Source organism: Papaver somniferum, chromosome 5 (assembly GCF_003573695.1).
Source record: "Papaver somniferum cultivar HN1 chromosome 5, ASM357369v1, whole genome shotgun sequence".
Taxonomy (NCBI): domain Eukaryota; kingdom Viridiplantae; phylum Streptophyta; class Magnoliopsida; order Ranunculales; family Papaveraceae; genus Papaver; species Papaver somniferum.
Window position 1 is genome coordinate 145367442 of NC_039362.1, and position 15094 is coordinate 145382535.

General features: G+C 36.4%; 1 protein-coding gene, 1 long non-coding RNA gene and 1 pseudogene across 2 annotated transcripts; 2 read left to right on the top strand and 1 right to left on the bottom strand.

Annotated features, from left to right (window-relative positions):
- Window positions 1-1913: 1913 nt before the first annotated feature.
- Window positions 1914-3551, top strand: LOC113279805. Its single transcript, XM_026528468.1, has 6 exons — window positions 1914-2018; window positions 2109-2171; window positions 2280-2578; window positions 2661-2760; window positions 2878-3374; window positions 3494-3551. Exons 1-6 carry the CDS (start codon window positions 1914-1916, stop codon window positions 3549-3551), a joined length of 1122 nt encoding a protein of 373 aa, XP_026384253.1.
- A 2442-nt stretch (window positions 3552-5993) lies between these two features.
- LOC113279806 lies at window positions 5994-14837 on the bottom strand (annotated as a pseudogene).
- LOC113283074 lies at window positions 10852-13221 on the top strand. Its single transcript, XR_003327309.1, has 4 exons — window positions 10852-11024; window positions 11169-11311; window positions 11410-11451; window positions 12812-13221. It is a non-coding gene; the product is annotated as an uncharacterized LOC113283074 (long non-coding RNA).
- Window positions 14838-15094: the final 257 nt, after the last annotated feature.

A 15094-nucleotide genomic window follows, 5' to 3' on the forward strand; every position in this document is an offset into this window, starting at 1 on the left:
CTGAAAGAGAAAGTTATCCAGAGAGAGAGAGACGGATTTCGAGAGGGGGGAGAATACTGAAATAAACTTAGAAGATCGAGAGAGATAGGTCGAGAGGTTGACAGATCGAGAGAGATAGGTCGATAGAGAGACGGATCGAGATAGTTTGCTGATGTTTAATGGAGTGAAGAACTGAACTGTAAAATTTACTGAAAAAGGTAAGTAATCTAAATTATTAATTGTTTTTTTGACTTATGTTGATCTTTATTTAGATTTAGTATTTAGTATTTCCAGTAATCGTTGCTTTGAATCTATGTTTAAAAAAATTAGGGTTATAAAATTGGGAATTTCAATTTCTGAAATTAGGGTTTGTTTTTTTTCCATCACTATAATTGATTAGGGTTATATTGTTCTGTGGTTCTGAATGTATGTTTATAGAATTAGGGTTTATAAAATTGAGAATTTCATTTTCTGAGATTAGGGTTTGGATATACCAAAATTCTGTATTAGGGTTTATAAAATGTTGCTGCTATTTTGTTGTTTTATTTTTTTGTATTTGTAATTTTGATCATGATTATTGATCTTTTTTTTTTTTTTTTTTTTTTTTTTTTTTTTGAATGTTTCAGAATGGTTATTGAAGATAGGGATTTCTGGATAACTGATATAGGTCGGATATATAAGGACATGTATTTTTATGATTGCAAAGCTGGTACAAGTGGAGACAAATTCATGGCTATGATAAAGGAAAGGATGGTAAATGAACAGGGTATGGATCCTACACTTGAGTTATTTTTATTTAGTGATAATGATGGGAATGCATGGGATAAGTGTGAATCAGAAGATATGTTTCATTCATTCTGGAAAATTGGGAAACCAAATAAAAGCAATTTTGTAAGATTGTGGATTGCTCCAATTATTCCTACAACAGTAGAATGGGGTTTTTGTTGTGATACTGCTAGTGCTAGTGGGATGAGTTGTGTGACTGAGGTGATAAATCCAGTGAAGAAGAAATTAGTGAGTAAAAGGGTTGAGGTTAGGAGGAGTCCAAGACTTAATAAACAGGATAACAACCATGTTAAGAAGCCTGATATGAGACCAACATGACTTGATTTTGTGCATGAAGAGAAAGATGTTCCAACACAAGCATCTGTTGCAGACAACCAAGAACAGGGGTATGGAGATATTCCAACACATGCATCTGTTGAAGACAACCAAGAAAAGGGGTATGAAGATGACCAGGTAAATTTGCCTAATGTACATATAGATGAGTGTCATCCTGATGATAGGCCTGAGTTTCTGTTTAAGGAATATGCAGATGAAGATGCAGAGGAGGGTGAAGATGAAAGTGAAGATGAAGAAACACAAGAAAAGTTCATTTATGAAGATTGGGTTTCTATATGTGCTAGAGTTATATATGTTGGTAATGAGCCTGATGATTGTAATGAAGATTTCAATCAAGGTGGTTATTATGAAGAGCAGAATGCACTAGTGAATGAAACTTCACATGATTTGGTTCCCATATATGATGTCACCCAAGAGGATGAAACTAAGTGGCAACAAGACTTTGGACATCATTTAAAGGAACAAGAAAGACTGGAAATGATAAATGAAAACATTCCAGAAATTGAACCTGGGGAAATAAGTTCTGGTATGGCTTTTGGATCCATAGAAGCTTATAGAGATCATTTAAGGGAATATTCAGTGTTGAAACATAGGGATTTTAAAGTGAAGAAGGGAGATAGGACTAGAAATTATGCATATTGTGTGAACAAGGGTTCCCAAGGATGTGAATGGAAAGTGAATGCAAGACTTGTCCAAAGGAAGGCACAATCACAGTAAGAGAGTGTAACATGAAACACACCTGTAAAAATCTGAATGCAAACCACAGTAGAAAATGCAATGCCAAATTTGTAGCTAAGTATTTGTTGAAGACTATGGATGTGGGTTCACCAGTGGACAAGGCAAAGCATATAGCCAAGAAGATCATTAGTCCCAAGTTGCAAACTGACATACCAAATTGGGTTGCCAATGATGCAAGAGTATGTTTCTAATGCTTGTCTAAGTTTTTTTTTGTTAGTTTAACTTGTTGTATGTGTGAATGTTAATATTTTGTTTGTTTATGTACACAGAAATTGGTTTTAGCAGAGTTGAAGGGAACTTTTGAGAGTTCTTACATAAAAGCACCACAACTGGTCACAGCTGCTACTTCTTTTAACCCAAACAGCATATGACATTTCAGTTGGACCAAAGAGGGTGAAGATAACAGATTTGAGTTTGTCCGTTTAGCCTATGATGCACAGATAAAGGGTTTTTTGAATGGTTGTAGAAAGGTAATTGGCTTAGATGGAGCTCACCTAAATGGTAAGCTAGGTGGTGCAATGCTTGTAGCCACTGGTATAGATGGTCAGAATAGGGTATATCCAATTTGTGTGATGTTTACTACAAGTGAAACTGAAGAAAACTGGTTCCTGATGTTGAAAGAATTGAGGAAAAGGATTCCAGATATGGATGGACTTACCTTTATTTCTGACAGAATGAAGGCCATACTTGAATCAGTTAAAAGGTTGTTTCCCTTGGCCAATAATAGATACTGCCTAAGGTAAATGCATTTTGTCTTTTTATTTCCTTATTCACACATTTCTAATTGTATCTCTGTTAATGTTTGGCTTGTTTTTTTTCAGGCATCTTTACTTGAATTTCATGACCAAGGGATTCAGGAATCCAAGACTAACATACCTTCTTTGGCAGGCTGCCAAGGCATACAAGTATAAACATTGGGAGGTAATGTCTGAATGATGTTTCAATATAATGAATGAATTGGCATGTTTCAATAGTAATGAATAAATTATCATGTTTTTAGTTAAATGATTTAACTTAGATACTCTACATATTTTCTAGGAAGCCATGCAAGAAATGACAGGGATAGATCCCAAAGCATACCAGTACCTGATTGATGCAGAGCCAAAGTCTTGGGCAAGATCATGGTTTCCTCATGATGTTGCTTGTGAACACATCTACTCCAACTTTTCAGAAAGTTTTAATAACATGTTCCTCAATATCAGAGACAAGCCTCTCACTCATATGGTTGATATGTACGCACACTTGGTGATGGTGTTGTTTTCAAAAAGAAGAAAGCTTGCTTCAAATTGGCAATTGCGTGATGTTGTTCCTGCTGGAAAGGATCTCATTGAGGTGATGTCCAATCTTAGAGGTAACTATGAGTGTGATCCTTCTGAAGAGCTGAAAGTGTATGAGGTGACCAAAAAAGCTACTGGAAAAGTTTTTGTGGTAAAAGTAGAACAACAAACTTGTACATGTAGACAGTGGCAGTTGAGGCAGTTCCCTTGCCTACATGCTGTAAAAGCCTTGTTCCCTTTGAATCCTGATTGGGCCCAGTAAGTAAATTTACATCAATAATGTTGTTGTGGTTTTCTTGTTTAAATTGAATACTGATTTACACCTAAATATGGTTATGCAGTAAATGAATGATGATCATTGCATCAATAATGTGCAGGTACTGCAGTAAATACTACACTGGGACTACTATAGGACCACCTACTCATGGTCAATAACCACATTGGGAGACATTGATGAGTATGAAAATAAGGTTTGCCTAGATCTCAAATGCTTTAACTTTTTCCATTGTCTGATATTTTTGTTTTCAGAATCTTTTCATTGAAAGATGTTATCTACTTTTGTCTTTTTACTTTATTGTATCATTATTTTTTTCATTATTCTCTAGATCCGTGCATTTAAAGTATACCAACCCTAACTTTCTTTTGTTTGCAGACTGGTATCAATATTATACATCCACACAGATTGAGAGATAAGGGAAGACCTTGTGTCAAAAGAAAGAAGTCTTGGTATGAGAAGAACAATCCGCGCAAAAGAGTAACAAAGTGCAGTGTATGTAAAGGTCTTGATCATAACATCCTTACCTGTCAAGGTCCTCCAGTTGGGTCTAACCCCAAGAAGAAAGGAGTTAGAATGGAGTGTTCTGTTAATGGGGATGAGTTTTGTATTACTGCTGCACCAACAAAGAAGATGAGGAAGACCTTGTTTGCACCAAATACTGCATCAACATCTGCATCAAAGAAATCAGCTGAGGTACCACCATTGTCAAAGGGCAAAGCAGCTGCTACTACACCATCTACTTCTTCAGCTTGTTCCCAGAAAAAGGGTAAGGAAACTGCACCATCCTCCTCCACTGCACCCAAAAGGAAGGTAACACATCCATCTACTTCTTCTACACCTTCATCTGCCTGTTTTAACCATACTTATCATGGTACTGTTAATATTTCTAGCAAACAATCAACATTTCTGAACTACCATCAAAAAGGGTTAGAAAGCCTAACTCTAAATATCAGTAATATCAGAAATGTTGGTTCCTGTTTTCCCTTATTTCTTTTAGCATTTCTTTGAACAATTGAAAGTTTGTAATGGCAGACATACTAGTAGTCAGTATCTGTTTTAAGAGTCATGACAGTATTTTATTTATGAATCTATGGTTTTTAAAGTATGGAGACAGTGATTCTTTTATTTGTTAATCTAGGTTATTTCATTTAAAATACTCATAACTGCAAACTAACATTACATTGAGAAATACTTCCAATCTGTTACATTAACTTTGTTGACATGAGTTAACTTCTAATTCTGCACTTTATCTTCACTTTATCTTTAAATTGTGCACAAATTCGATCTTCAGAATTGCACAGTTGTTTTTGTTTTTCCACAAAGATTGCATCAGAAACCCATTGGAAATCTTCACACTTTTGGCATTTTAGGTACCCAATACCATAATTCCATGATGTCTGAGCTATGTTTAACATCCTCACCTTAGTTGAATGGCATTTCGGGTTGATACAAGGAGTCTGTGACCAAGGACAGTCAGCAAATCTGTGATCACCAGCACAAGCATCACAACCTCCTTTGTACTGAGGTGCCATGGATTTAACTGCATCAGTAGCTCCATCAAACCATTCAAAATATGAACACATTGGATTAGAATAAGAAAGGAATTTCTTCCCTGAATTGACACCATCTTTAACCTTTAGAAGCTTTCGAATTCCATTACAAGGAACTAGTTTACAACGTGAGTAAATCCAAGGACAATCCATGGATTCATGATATTTTTCGCTACACATTTCACATTCCTGCATTTTGATTAACTATAAATTAAAATCATTACTATGCTACATATTCTAATGATGCTTCTTTTTTATGGAAATTGAACTTGCCATTTTAATGCTTGAGCTAGCAGCCATTAAAGTTGATGAAGAAACACTACCAATATACTGTAAATATGTTTTGGATCACGACCATATATAAGAGTACTTCCTGTGCAAAAATGTTCATTATTTTCAACGGTCGGGATCTGTCACCGTCCGTTTCATATCCTCGGACACGTGTCACCATCTAATCATTTTGGACAAGATGGGAATTTTCCAATATTTGAGGGTTAAGATGGTAAAATTTCATGACTCGTGCGTGTCACATGTGTCGCAGATTCGTCGCGAAGGACATAAATGTAAATTTCATACACGTGCGGGTACACATGTATGTTTTTTTTACTAATTAACGATCTCTAACGTTAAAAGTAAGGTTTTGGGGTATTTTCACTTATTTTTTAACGTTTGGGGCATTTTGACAAGATGATAGTTGAAATTGGGACATTTTACCTCTTAACCCTATCAATTACCTACACACTGTATGTGGCACAAAATTGGAGATGTAGTTTTCAAAATTCAAATACTCATCCAATCATTAAGTAAAACATTTTGGCCTCATAAAACACTTCATATCCCACAGTAGGTTGATATGTGTTACTTTATAAAAAGGTTAATTTTGATAATATTACATGTCAGAGTTAGCTGCAGGGACAGCAAAGTCGACACAGGTAAGTACTCCATGCAGAAACTGTAAAACAGGATAATCTTAAACAATAATATTTCAATAGAATCTAAAGCATTAGAAGAAGAAAAATGCGAAACATTTGATGGAATCTGAGCTCCGCCTGATAGAATATCAATTACTATCCTTAGGTTAAGAACATAATTAGTATATCAAATACCAAAAAATACAATGATACGCGTACACAATATTCTTGGTTGAAGAATTTGACAGTTTTGAAATTTGTGAAAGATTTGAAATCCAGCACAGAAGGCAGATTCAAAGTAGTTCACAAACTAAAACCTTCGGGCAGACACTATGTTTTAACCAAGATAAGAAAATAATATCATTAAATGAGCAAGGTTGGTATCAAAAATTCGGGCACATTCGGATCCAAGTTATTATTATATGGAATAGTTGATATGATGAGTGCTTACCAAGGCCAATGTGTTTTGGTTTGGGGAAGAATAATTTTATCCAAGCTTTGCCAAACATCTTCGTCGATCTCCCTCAGAAGAGCCATATGGCAAATTCTTTACGAGTAGAACATGATAGCTTCTTTTGCTTCCATCGGTCTTTCCAGAGGCAAATTCCTCCAGAGCAGAAACGTTGATACCAGCATATTTACTAAACCTTTTTTTGTATCAGCAATAACGTGTGTCTCTCCCAAAGCAATGCAAACAGCTAAATCATCTGCTTCCCGGTCAAGAAAATCACTTTTACTCACTCCATATTTCCTAGCAATGTTCTCCGCAACCTGTTTGATGTAGAAGAGAACAATACACAATAAGTTACTGAAGTCTAGAAGCTGAAGTAGTAATACACAATGAGAAAATAACAACTGAACCCTTATTTAGTGAGTCTGTGAGCAAGGAAAATGAACTTCAGTAACGACACAAACTTCATAGAAAAAACGTCTTCCCCTAAATTATGTAATTGTAACCATTGGCTCTCATACATATCGTACCAGGTAGATTTTTCTGACAAGAGTTATGTAAGAGCAAGGTAGTTATGTAAGAGATATGTAATTGGTTATACTGTTATTAATTCAGACTGATTGGTGCAGAAAGACACTTTCAATCACGTAAGGATTGTTTAGCTAGTTTACATACTGTATCAGGGCGCATGAATAAACTGTTCCATGCTCGTGTATCTCCACCGGCTTCATTTGCTTTTCTTTGGTCGTCCTTTTGTTGCTTAAAAGTTTTTGAAGCTTGGCCACCAGCGTCAGAGCTGAAAAACAAGAATAACAAACTCAATAGATAGTGCAAAAACAGAAAGAAAAAAAAAATAAAAAAAAATGCTTACCCTTGTTTCATAGAAGGGTTTTGCTGTTTAGCTGGTAGAATATGCAATAACCAGCCTTTGAAAATTGAATTGTCGAACTCTTCAAATGCCCTGAAACGACAAGTCAGATTGATAAGAAACTGAAGAAGAAAATATGTAGAACCACGTTCAAAGATTTACGATCTGCAATCCCCAGTTATGAACACTATACTGGCAAATTATTAGCAAGTATGAGCAAAATCAAAGCGGTTGCATCTTCGTGCAAAAATCATTGGAAATGATTCACGAAGTACACAGGTATGGTTACCAAATACCAAGGTACGGTTAGACCTTTATAAAAGAGCTAACTCAGTTAAACTGATAGTTTTTCGTAATCTACGCACAATACAAATATTTGGCATCTACTTTCTTAGATTATACAATTTGCGCATTCCCAAACTAAAAAGATAGCACAACTAAAGCAATAACCAATAGAAAGATGTTTAATTGAACCCAAAATACACTACCTAACTGCAAATTCTGGAAGTGTATAGAGAACATATGCAACTCCTTTTGATTGTTTAGTATCTCTATCAACAACAAGATGGACCTCTGAAATATCACCAAATTTGCTAAAAATCTCCGTCAGATCTTCCTCACTATTCCGTCGTCAATACAAAATTCATTCAAAAAGAAAAGAAACATATATATCAGTTTATTAGATGCCCAACAGGTAAATACAAATTGAAGAAGCCTGAATGGAAAGTAAACATACCTCGCAGTGTATGGAAGATTGCGAACAAAGAGACGATGGGTCCTCGGGCTCAACCATTTCACCATCAGATCCTCCAGGGGAACCTTCCTCCTCTTCCATCTTTTCTTGAGAGGCCTCTCTAGTATATTCATCAGCAGGTTCTTCTGCGTGCACTACCCTACCAGCTTCGGCTTCATGATTTGGACCATCTTCACTCTCTGAACCTGAATCAGAATCCGACCAATCCTTTTCCACTTTACTCTTGAAATAATCCATGTCAGAAAGATCTTCAGTTTTAGGTAGAACAAGTGTCTCTTTCTTTGCTGAGTCATCAGATGGCCCATTTTCTTTTTCGTCGTGCTTATCCAAATTCACCTTCACTGGATCCTTCTGTTTCTTGTCCACCTTGTCAGAACGAGCTTTTTCAACACCACCTTTGTGAGAGGACAATAGTCCCACATCCTAGTTTCCGCATAATGAACTTAAAATATAATATGGGACGGCCGCTCTATTCATTGTCAATTGGTTTTGAGTTGGATGCCCGCAGACTTTAACATGGTATCGGAGTCAGGTCCGATACCTAAACCCTAAAAAAAAAGAAAAAAAAAACACGAAACTGTTCAAACCCTAAAGATGATTGAAGAAGTAGAACCATCAAAAGGAAAGATGATTGAATATGATACGCAGAAGAAGAACCCAGTATATCATCTGGGATCTAGTGATGGACCAGGAATAATCATCACACCGATTGTTCTAAAAGAAACTAACTATGATGAATGGGATAGAGCCATGAGAAGGTCATTGATAGCCAAAAGAAAATTCGGTTTTGTTGATGGAACAATCAAACAACCTGTAGAACCAGATCAGCTGGAAGAATGGATTGCAGTTCACTCAATGTTAGTTTCATGGATCAGTAATACGTTGGAAGCTTCAGTTAGATCAACTCTTGGAGACTATGATGATGCAAGTCTGTTGTGGACACACTTGAAGAAAAGATTCTGTGTTGTGAGTGGAACCCAAATATGTAAGCTAAAGGCATCCTTGAGTGATTGCAAACAAAAGAAAACGGAGGGAGTTGCTGTATATTATGGAAGATTGAACAAAATATGGGATGAGATGGTGACTTATATGAAGATACCTCAGTGCAAGTGTGGACTGTGCACGTGTAATATTGCGACTCAGGTAAGTGTGTTAAGAGAAGAAGATTTCTTGCATTACTTTCTTATTGGCCTGGATTATGTCTACAGTTCTTTGCGTGAACAACTGCTAGCTAGGGATCCACTGCCATCAATAGATGTTGCATACCAAGCGATTGTCAACTCAGAACGTCTGAGAATCGGAGATGGAGGTATTACTTCAGACGTACAAGAGAATGTCGTGGCTTTCAAGGTGCAAGTTGATCAACGTCTTCTCAACACCTATGATCCAACCAAATACTGCAAACATTGCAGCAGACAAGGACACTCTGAGGATGGCTGTTTTAAAATAATTGGATACCCTGAATGGTGGGGAGACAGACCAAAGAATGGAAGAGGAGGTAGAACTGGAGGAAGAGGACGTGGACGTACTGGTGCTGGGAATGCAAACGGAAGAGGTGGCAGAGGACAAGGTGGTAACACCGTTCATGCACATAACTTGCATATATCAGCTGCAAATCAAACAAGTGGTGCGTCAACATCTGATGGATCAGGATTGGTAGGAGTTACGGCTGCACAGGTTCAGCAGGTGATGGAGTATTTAAACTCACGAAAGACCAGTTCTCATCTACAAGGTAAAAAGAAAGAAACTTCCTGGATTGTTGACACAGGAGCAACAAATCATGTCACGTGTGAACTTCTTAACATGGTATCAGAGCTAGGCCCGTACGCGGGGTGCAGGCCCGGTTTTGGACGTGACCGAATTTGTCACATGTGCACCCGTGACCGAATGACTGGTCACTCGTATGACCTGTACGTGGGGTGGACCGTGACCGAATGTCACATGCACACCCATGACCCACACGTGCGTAGGTCCACGTGTTAGGCCGAATGACTGGCCTTATACGTGAGGGAGGGTGTGAAAGGACAATAGTTCCACATCCCTAATTTCCGCATAATGAACTTAAAATATATTATGGAAGGACCGCTCCACTCATTGCCAATTGGTTTTGAGTTGGATGCCCGCAGACTTTAACAACCTTTGACAATTTGGTCAGTTAGAGTACTTCCTAATGCATCATTCCCCCACAACTTCGTCTTAATTTGTGGTTGCATAACTTCAAGAAACTCTCGAAGTTGAGGGTCATCAATCTCCATGTCTTTTTTTACCTTTCTTTAATTCTCCTTAATTGCTTGAGCTTTTAGCACCACCACCAATAGCTTTCCTACTTTCATCTACTGTCTCTTCTTTTTTCATAACGGAATGCCGATTCCATGGACGTGGAATATTTGCATCCCCAACTTTATGAGCAATCTGGATACAATCAATATGACATTTTCTATAAGAATAACAACTAACGAACAGTAAACTTAATCTCTCCTCTTATACGTTTGTTTATATCAACAGTTCTTAGAATGCACCTCACCTCACATGTAATTCTAGATGTATCCATGTAAGAATCGTTGAAGTACTTGAGATCTTCTTCAGCTTGTTGTTCCGTTGGAACTTGGAAACCCAATTAAAGCCAATTGTCTACTCTTACCATCTCTGATAACAATAATTATGCACAAAAGGTACTTCCCCTGGTTCTCATTCATTCAAAAATCTTTATTAATATAAAGAAAAGACCCAATTGTTTGGTGAAGTCTTTTCAGGTCACAAAAATACCCCTCCCGATTTTTGATTTTTCTTACTAAAGTCACGTAAAAAGAGAAATGTAAAGAGGATAGATCTGTAAAAGTGGACACGATGACTCAGAGTTCGAATCCCGCCTTCCCCAGTTTAGCTTTTGTTTTCTCCTTTCCATATTTTTCATTTTCATCTTTTTTTTTTCTTTCGCATCTAAGAAAATAAAAACTTCTTCTTCTTCTTCGATCTTCAGTCAGAAATAGTGTAGTCATCCATTAAAGAATCTTCTTTGTTCTCCTCGATTAACTATGAAATTGTTCTCAATTTCATAGTTAATGGTGTGGGTTTTGCTGGCAGTAGACAGATTGATGTAATTGGATTTACTTGGATTTACAGAACAACTTCTGATTTTCGTTCTCTCCCTTTGCTTCTTCCTTTCTCAATTCCTTCTACTCTCTTTCTTCTTCATACAAAATCTTAGCTCCCTCTTTTGATTTATCTTTTTTTTTTTTAGGTTACTTCACCTGAGTTGATGCTTCGGTTTGGTTGAAACAAGTTACTTCACCAGATTTGGGGTTCTGCCTCAAAATTCATTTGATTGAACCATTAAGTTTGGGGCAAAAACTTAATTCATCCATCTCTAGAAGTCGTCAGTGGGTAGGTATTCATCCATTATACTTTCTTTTCTCTTTGCCGACTATCTTTTGATCGTTAGGTTTAAATTAGTAATGGGTTTGTTTATTTTCACACAATAGAACGACGTCAAAGAAATCAAAGAGATCAGGAGCGAGGTGCAGGTTAGTGACTTTAGCTTGAATGGGTTTTTATGAAATTCAACCTTTAATTTTGATTGGCTTTTCATGAAAAGATTGGTTTAGCTAGATTGACAATTTTTCAAGAAATGCCGAACGCCATAATTCGTGAACTTCAACTGTTTGTTAATTTTCCTAATACAAAAAACATGTTTAAAGTTCAATTTTGGTGATAAGTTCACAGCTGCTGATATCTTTTTGGATATGATTTTGAGGAACCAGTATTTCTCCACTCTTATTATAAACCAAAATTCAGATTCAATAAGTAGGCAGTTTAGTGTGCTTGGAACATCATCAAGATTAGATCAGCGTACTAGCATTAAGGTGTCGATAGAGTAGAATCTCTCAACTTGGTTGAATTAAGGTTGAACTTGCCAAATAGTGAATATGAAAATGTCTCAATTTAGCTGATTGCAAATTGCACCGCACGTGTTAGACTGAATTAAAGGGTGGTAGTATGGTGATGATTATTACATTAGAGTAGAACCACGGTCTGAGATTGGCATCGACAGTGTAGAACGTCCTGAGATTGAAGTTCCTGAAAATTTCCAGATAGTGCTTTATATTTCATGCCAGATGATGATTCTCGCACCATTTCTTAAAATCATGTTTCTTGCGATGAGATTTATAAATTTCCATCTAATATCTTTAAAGTAACTGCAACTATCAAATCTTCAAAATTATATGGATGGTAATTTCGATTTGGCGGTCGTCGCCCCTATAAATAAAAGCTTAAATTGAACCAAATGGTAGTTAATTTTGGTCATTTGGTAGTTAAATTTGCATGCATGGGTTACCTTGGCTTATGGCTGTCAGTACTCTTTGGTTTCATTTTGTCTACATGGAATGCAACGGTAATAATCTAAACAAATGCAATGCCACCACCATCGCCCGTGAAATGCCATAGAAATGGCTGCACACCCTACAATGAATACAATAAGGTCAGTGTTTATGAAAATAGTCAATGTGTTCATTTCATGGGTCCCAAACTCTGGACAAATGTTCCCACTAGGTATCGTAAATTATTGATGACCATCAGCCCATGAACTGATGAACAAGAGCTGAAGTAAATTATTGAAGTAAATGGAATTTCACCATCCAACATGTTTTCTATAATTGCATAGTAAGCCTGTCTTGGAGATCCATCTTAGTAAACTTGAAGTACTTGACTTGAACATGTTGAATGGTATTTTCCTTACTATACATGTTCTTGCATTTTAGAGATTAAAATTCCACATATTGTATTATTATAGGTTTATAGGATTTGCTCGATATTGTGTTGTATGCTTGCAAATATTGCTTTTCTAGAACCACTGACATGGATAACAATTCTTTTGTTTTACAGGTTGCAAGGAACCCTCTGACATGGTGTTTGCATATGGATTTCAGTACAATTGTTACATCCGAGTGAAGCCAAAAAATGATAAAAAAACCAGAACATTTTGTACTCTTTTCAGTTCAATTGTTGAAGCATGTTGTTGTAGAATTGCAATTTAATTTCAAAGATTGTTGAATGAAGACTTCAGTTTTTCTTTTTCTCAGCGAAACTGCAGGCGCATCGTGTATAAATTCACGAAAGTATTAGTGACTAAAGGCACCGTTGCAAGAAAAAAAAGAGGGAACATACACGAAAAATGTTATAAATGAAGAAGTCTTTGTGTCTTAGAAAACTAAAGTTACGAATACACATTCTTGATGTAAATGGATATTTAGGATTCAAAAATTCTTAAATGGAACGTTCGAATTTAGTTGTAATTATTTTTTTTGCAGATTAGCTTGAAATGAGTTTTCACCATTTGGCATTGATCATTGATTTTCATCATTGACCGGGTGTTGATTTTGACCGTCGACTATTACACATAAATAACAAAATTACGGAACGAACGGAATGGCAGGCGCATCGCGCGTGCGTGTTATACTAGTTGAAAAGAAACGAAACAGTTGATTCAAAAGATGGAAGAAGGATTTTTTAATTTACCTAGTTCTCATGAGTTTAGCATCAGTTACTTCCCCCTTCTGAGAGAAGAAATCTCTGAGATTATCTTCAGCAACATATTTTGGTGAATTCTTCACACATACACGTGACCTAATAAATCAAACAATGCCAAAATCAAAACCACACAGAAAAAGAAAAATTTTCTAAAAACCAAAATCATTCAACTGGGATAGATACCATTACACTTACATTTCACTTTAAAATCGAGACTACGATGCTCCTACTGACTGGGAACTGTGAAAATAGAGCTTGGAAGAGAAGAAAATTTGGAATCAATAAGTGAAGGTTTTGAGACGGTAGAGATAGGAGGTGGTGAGAAGGAGAGCAAGTTAAAGGAGTATATTTTCCGGAGAAGCTCTGAGGATCGGGCGACTTCTGAGTCAACCCACTACTAAAACTCGGTTTTCAAAAATTTGATGATTTCTACATCTTTTTGATTTGATTTGATCATGTTTGATTTGTTCATCTTAATTATGTTCTTCCTCATGGCATTATAGCTATTAATAAAGTTCTTTTTTTCTGTCTTTTAAAATCTCTTTGAAAATATTTTTCAAAAATTAATTTTCTTATGGCTAACTAATTTTAAATCTGCTTTGCAGCTTTCAAGCAGTGTTTCAGTGGTGTTCCAGTGGTGGTTTTTCGATACAGTGGTGTAGGGAATTTCAATCTTCCCTGGAAATAGTGGTAATTCTTCATCTGTCATGGAAAAATTCAAGGTCTCCAAGTATGGTGTAAACAAACTCTCAGTACTGGTTTTTGTTTTTCTATTGTCCTTATACATGATGCACAAATCAGTCGGATTTGTTGTCACATACAGCTCTCGACCTTTACAAGATCAGAAACATAGAAACTGGAATCAAGATCGTCTCTGTATTCTCAGAAGTTTGAGGGGAAAAATTGGTAAAGTGCAGAAGTAAAAAGCGCAAATTTTGGATTTCAAAAATTTGAATTATCAGTTGGCTTTCTTAGAGTCGATATCTTCTCCGAAATTTCTTGGTAAAAATTGGGGCGAAGAATCTGGAAGATGGAATAAGTTTGGTAAGTGGTGTTGGATCAAGTCAAACCCTAAACCTAATTTATAGGCTATAAAAACGTAAAGAAGAAGAGTTTCTCAACCCATTCTCAAAGCCAATCTCAAAGCAGTAAACTCTTAAAAAAAAATGGCGCAACCAAACAATCTGCAGCTTACTGCTCTTTCCAGGAGGATGCAAGCAACAAATCTCAATCGAGATCAACTTAGAAACTCAAGGAGTAGTATAATCTCATAGGGAGAAATTGTCCTTCAAGAGTATGATAACTCAATCCCATTGGAGAACTACAAGTTCACTCACCAAATCTTTTCAGTGATCTTTCCCAACCTAACTCTTGAACACATTGATCAAGGAATTATTGAGAAAATGATCCTTGACATTGGCCAAAAAGTTGATGTTGATGGGATGAGAAGTGTTACTAATGGCAGCAGCCACTAAATGGCATAAATGTCTAATTGGCAAGATATTTCTTAAGGACGAAGTTGACCATGAAGAGGTGTTGAGGGAGGTGAATATTATCTGGATAAGGTATAAGAAAGTGGAAGTCAGTAAGATGGGCTTAAACCTTTATGTCATCAAGTTCAAAACTGATGAAGAAAAG

Excerpts from the sequence above, each read along its gene's own strand:
- LOC113279805 (XM_026528468.1), top strand. The coding sequence starts at position 1,914 with ATGGATGTGGGTTCACCAGTGGACAAGGCAAAGCATATAGCCAAGAAG. Across the intron at positions 2,172-2,279 it reads ACATAAAAGCACCACAACTG|ATAAAGGGTTTTTTGAATGG; the intron begins GTCACAGCTGCT and ends TATGATGCACAG. Across the intron at positions 3,375-3,493 it reads TTGAATCCTGATTGGGCCCA|GTACTGCAGTAAATACTACA; the intron begins GTAAGTAAATTT and ends AATAATGTGCAG.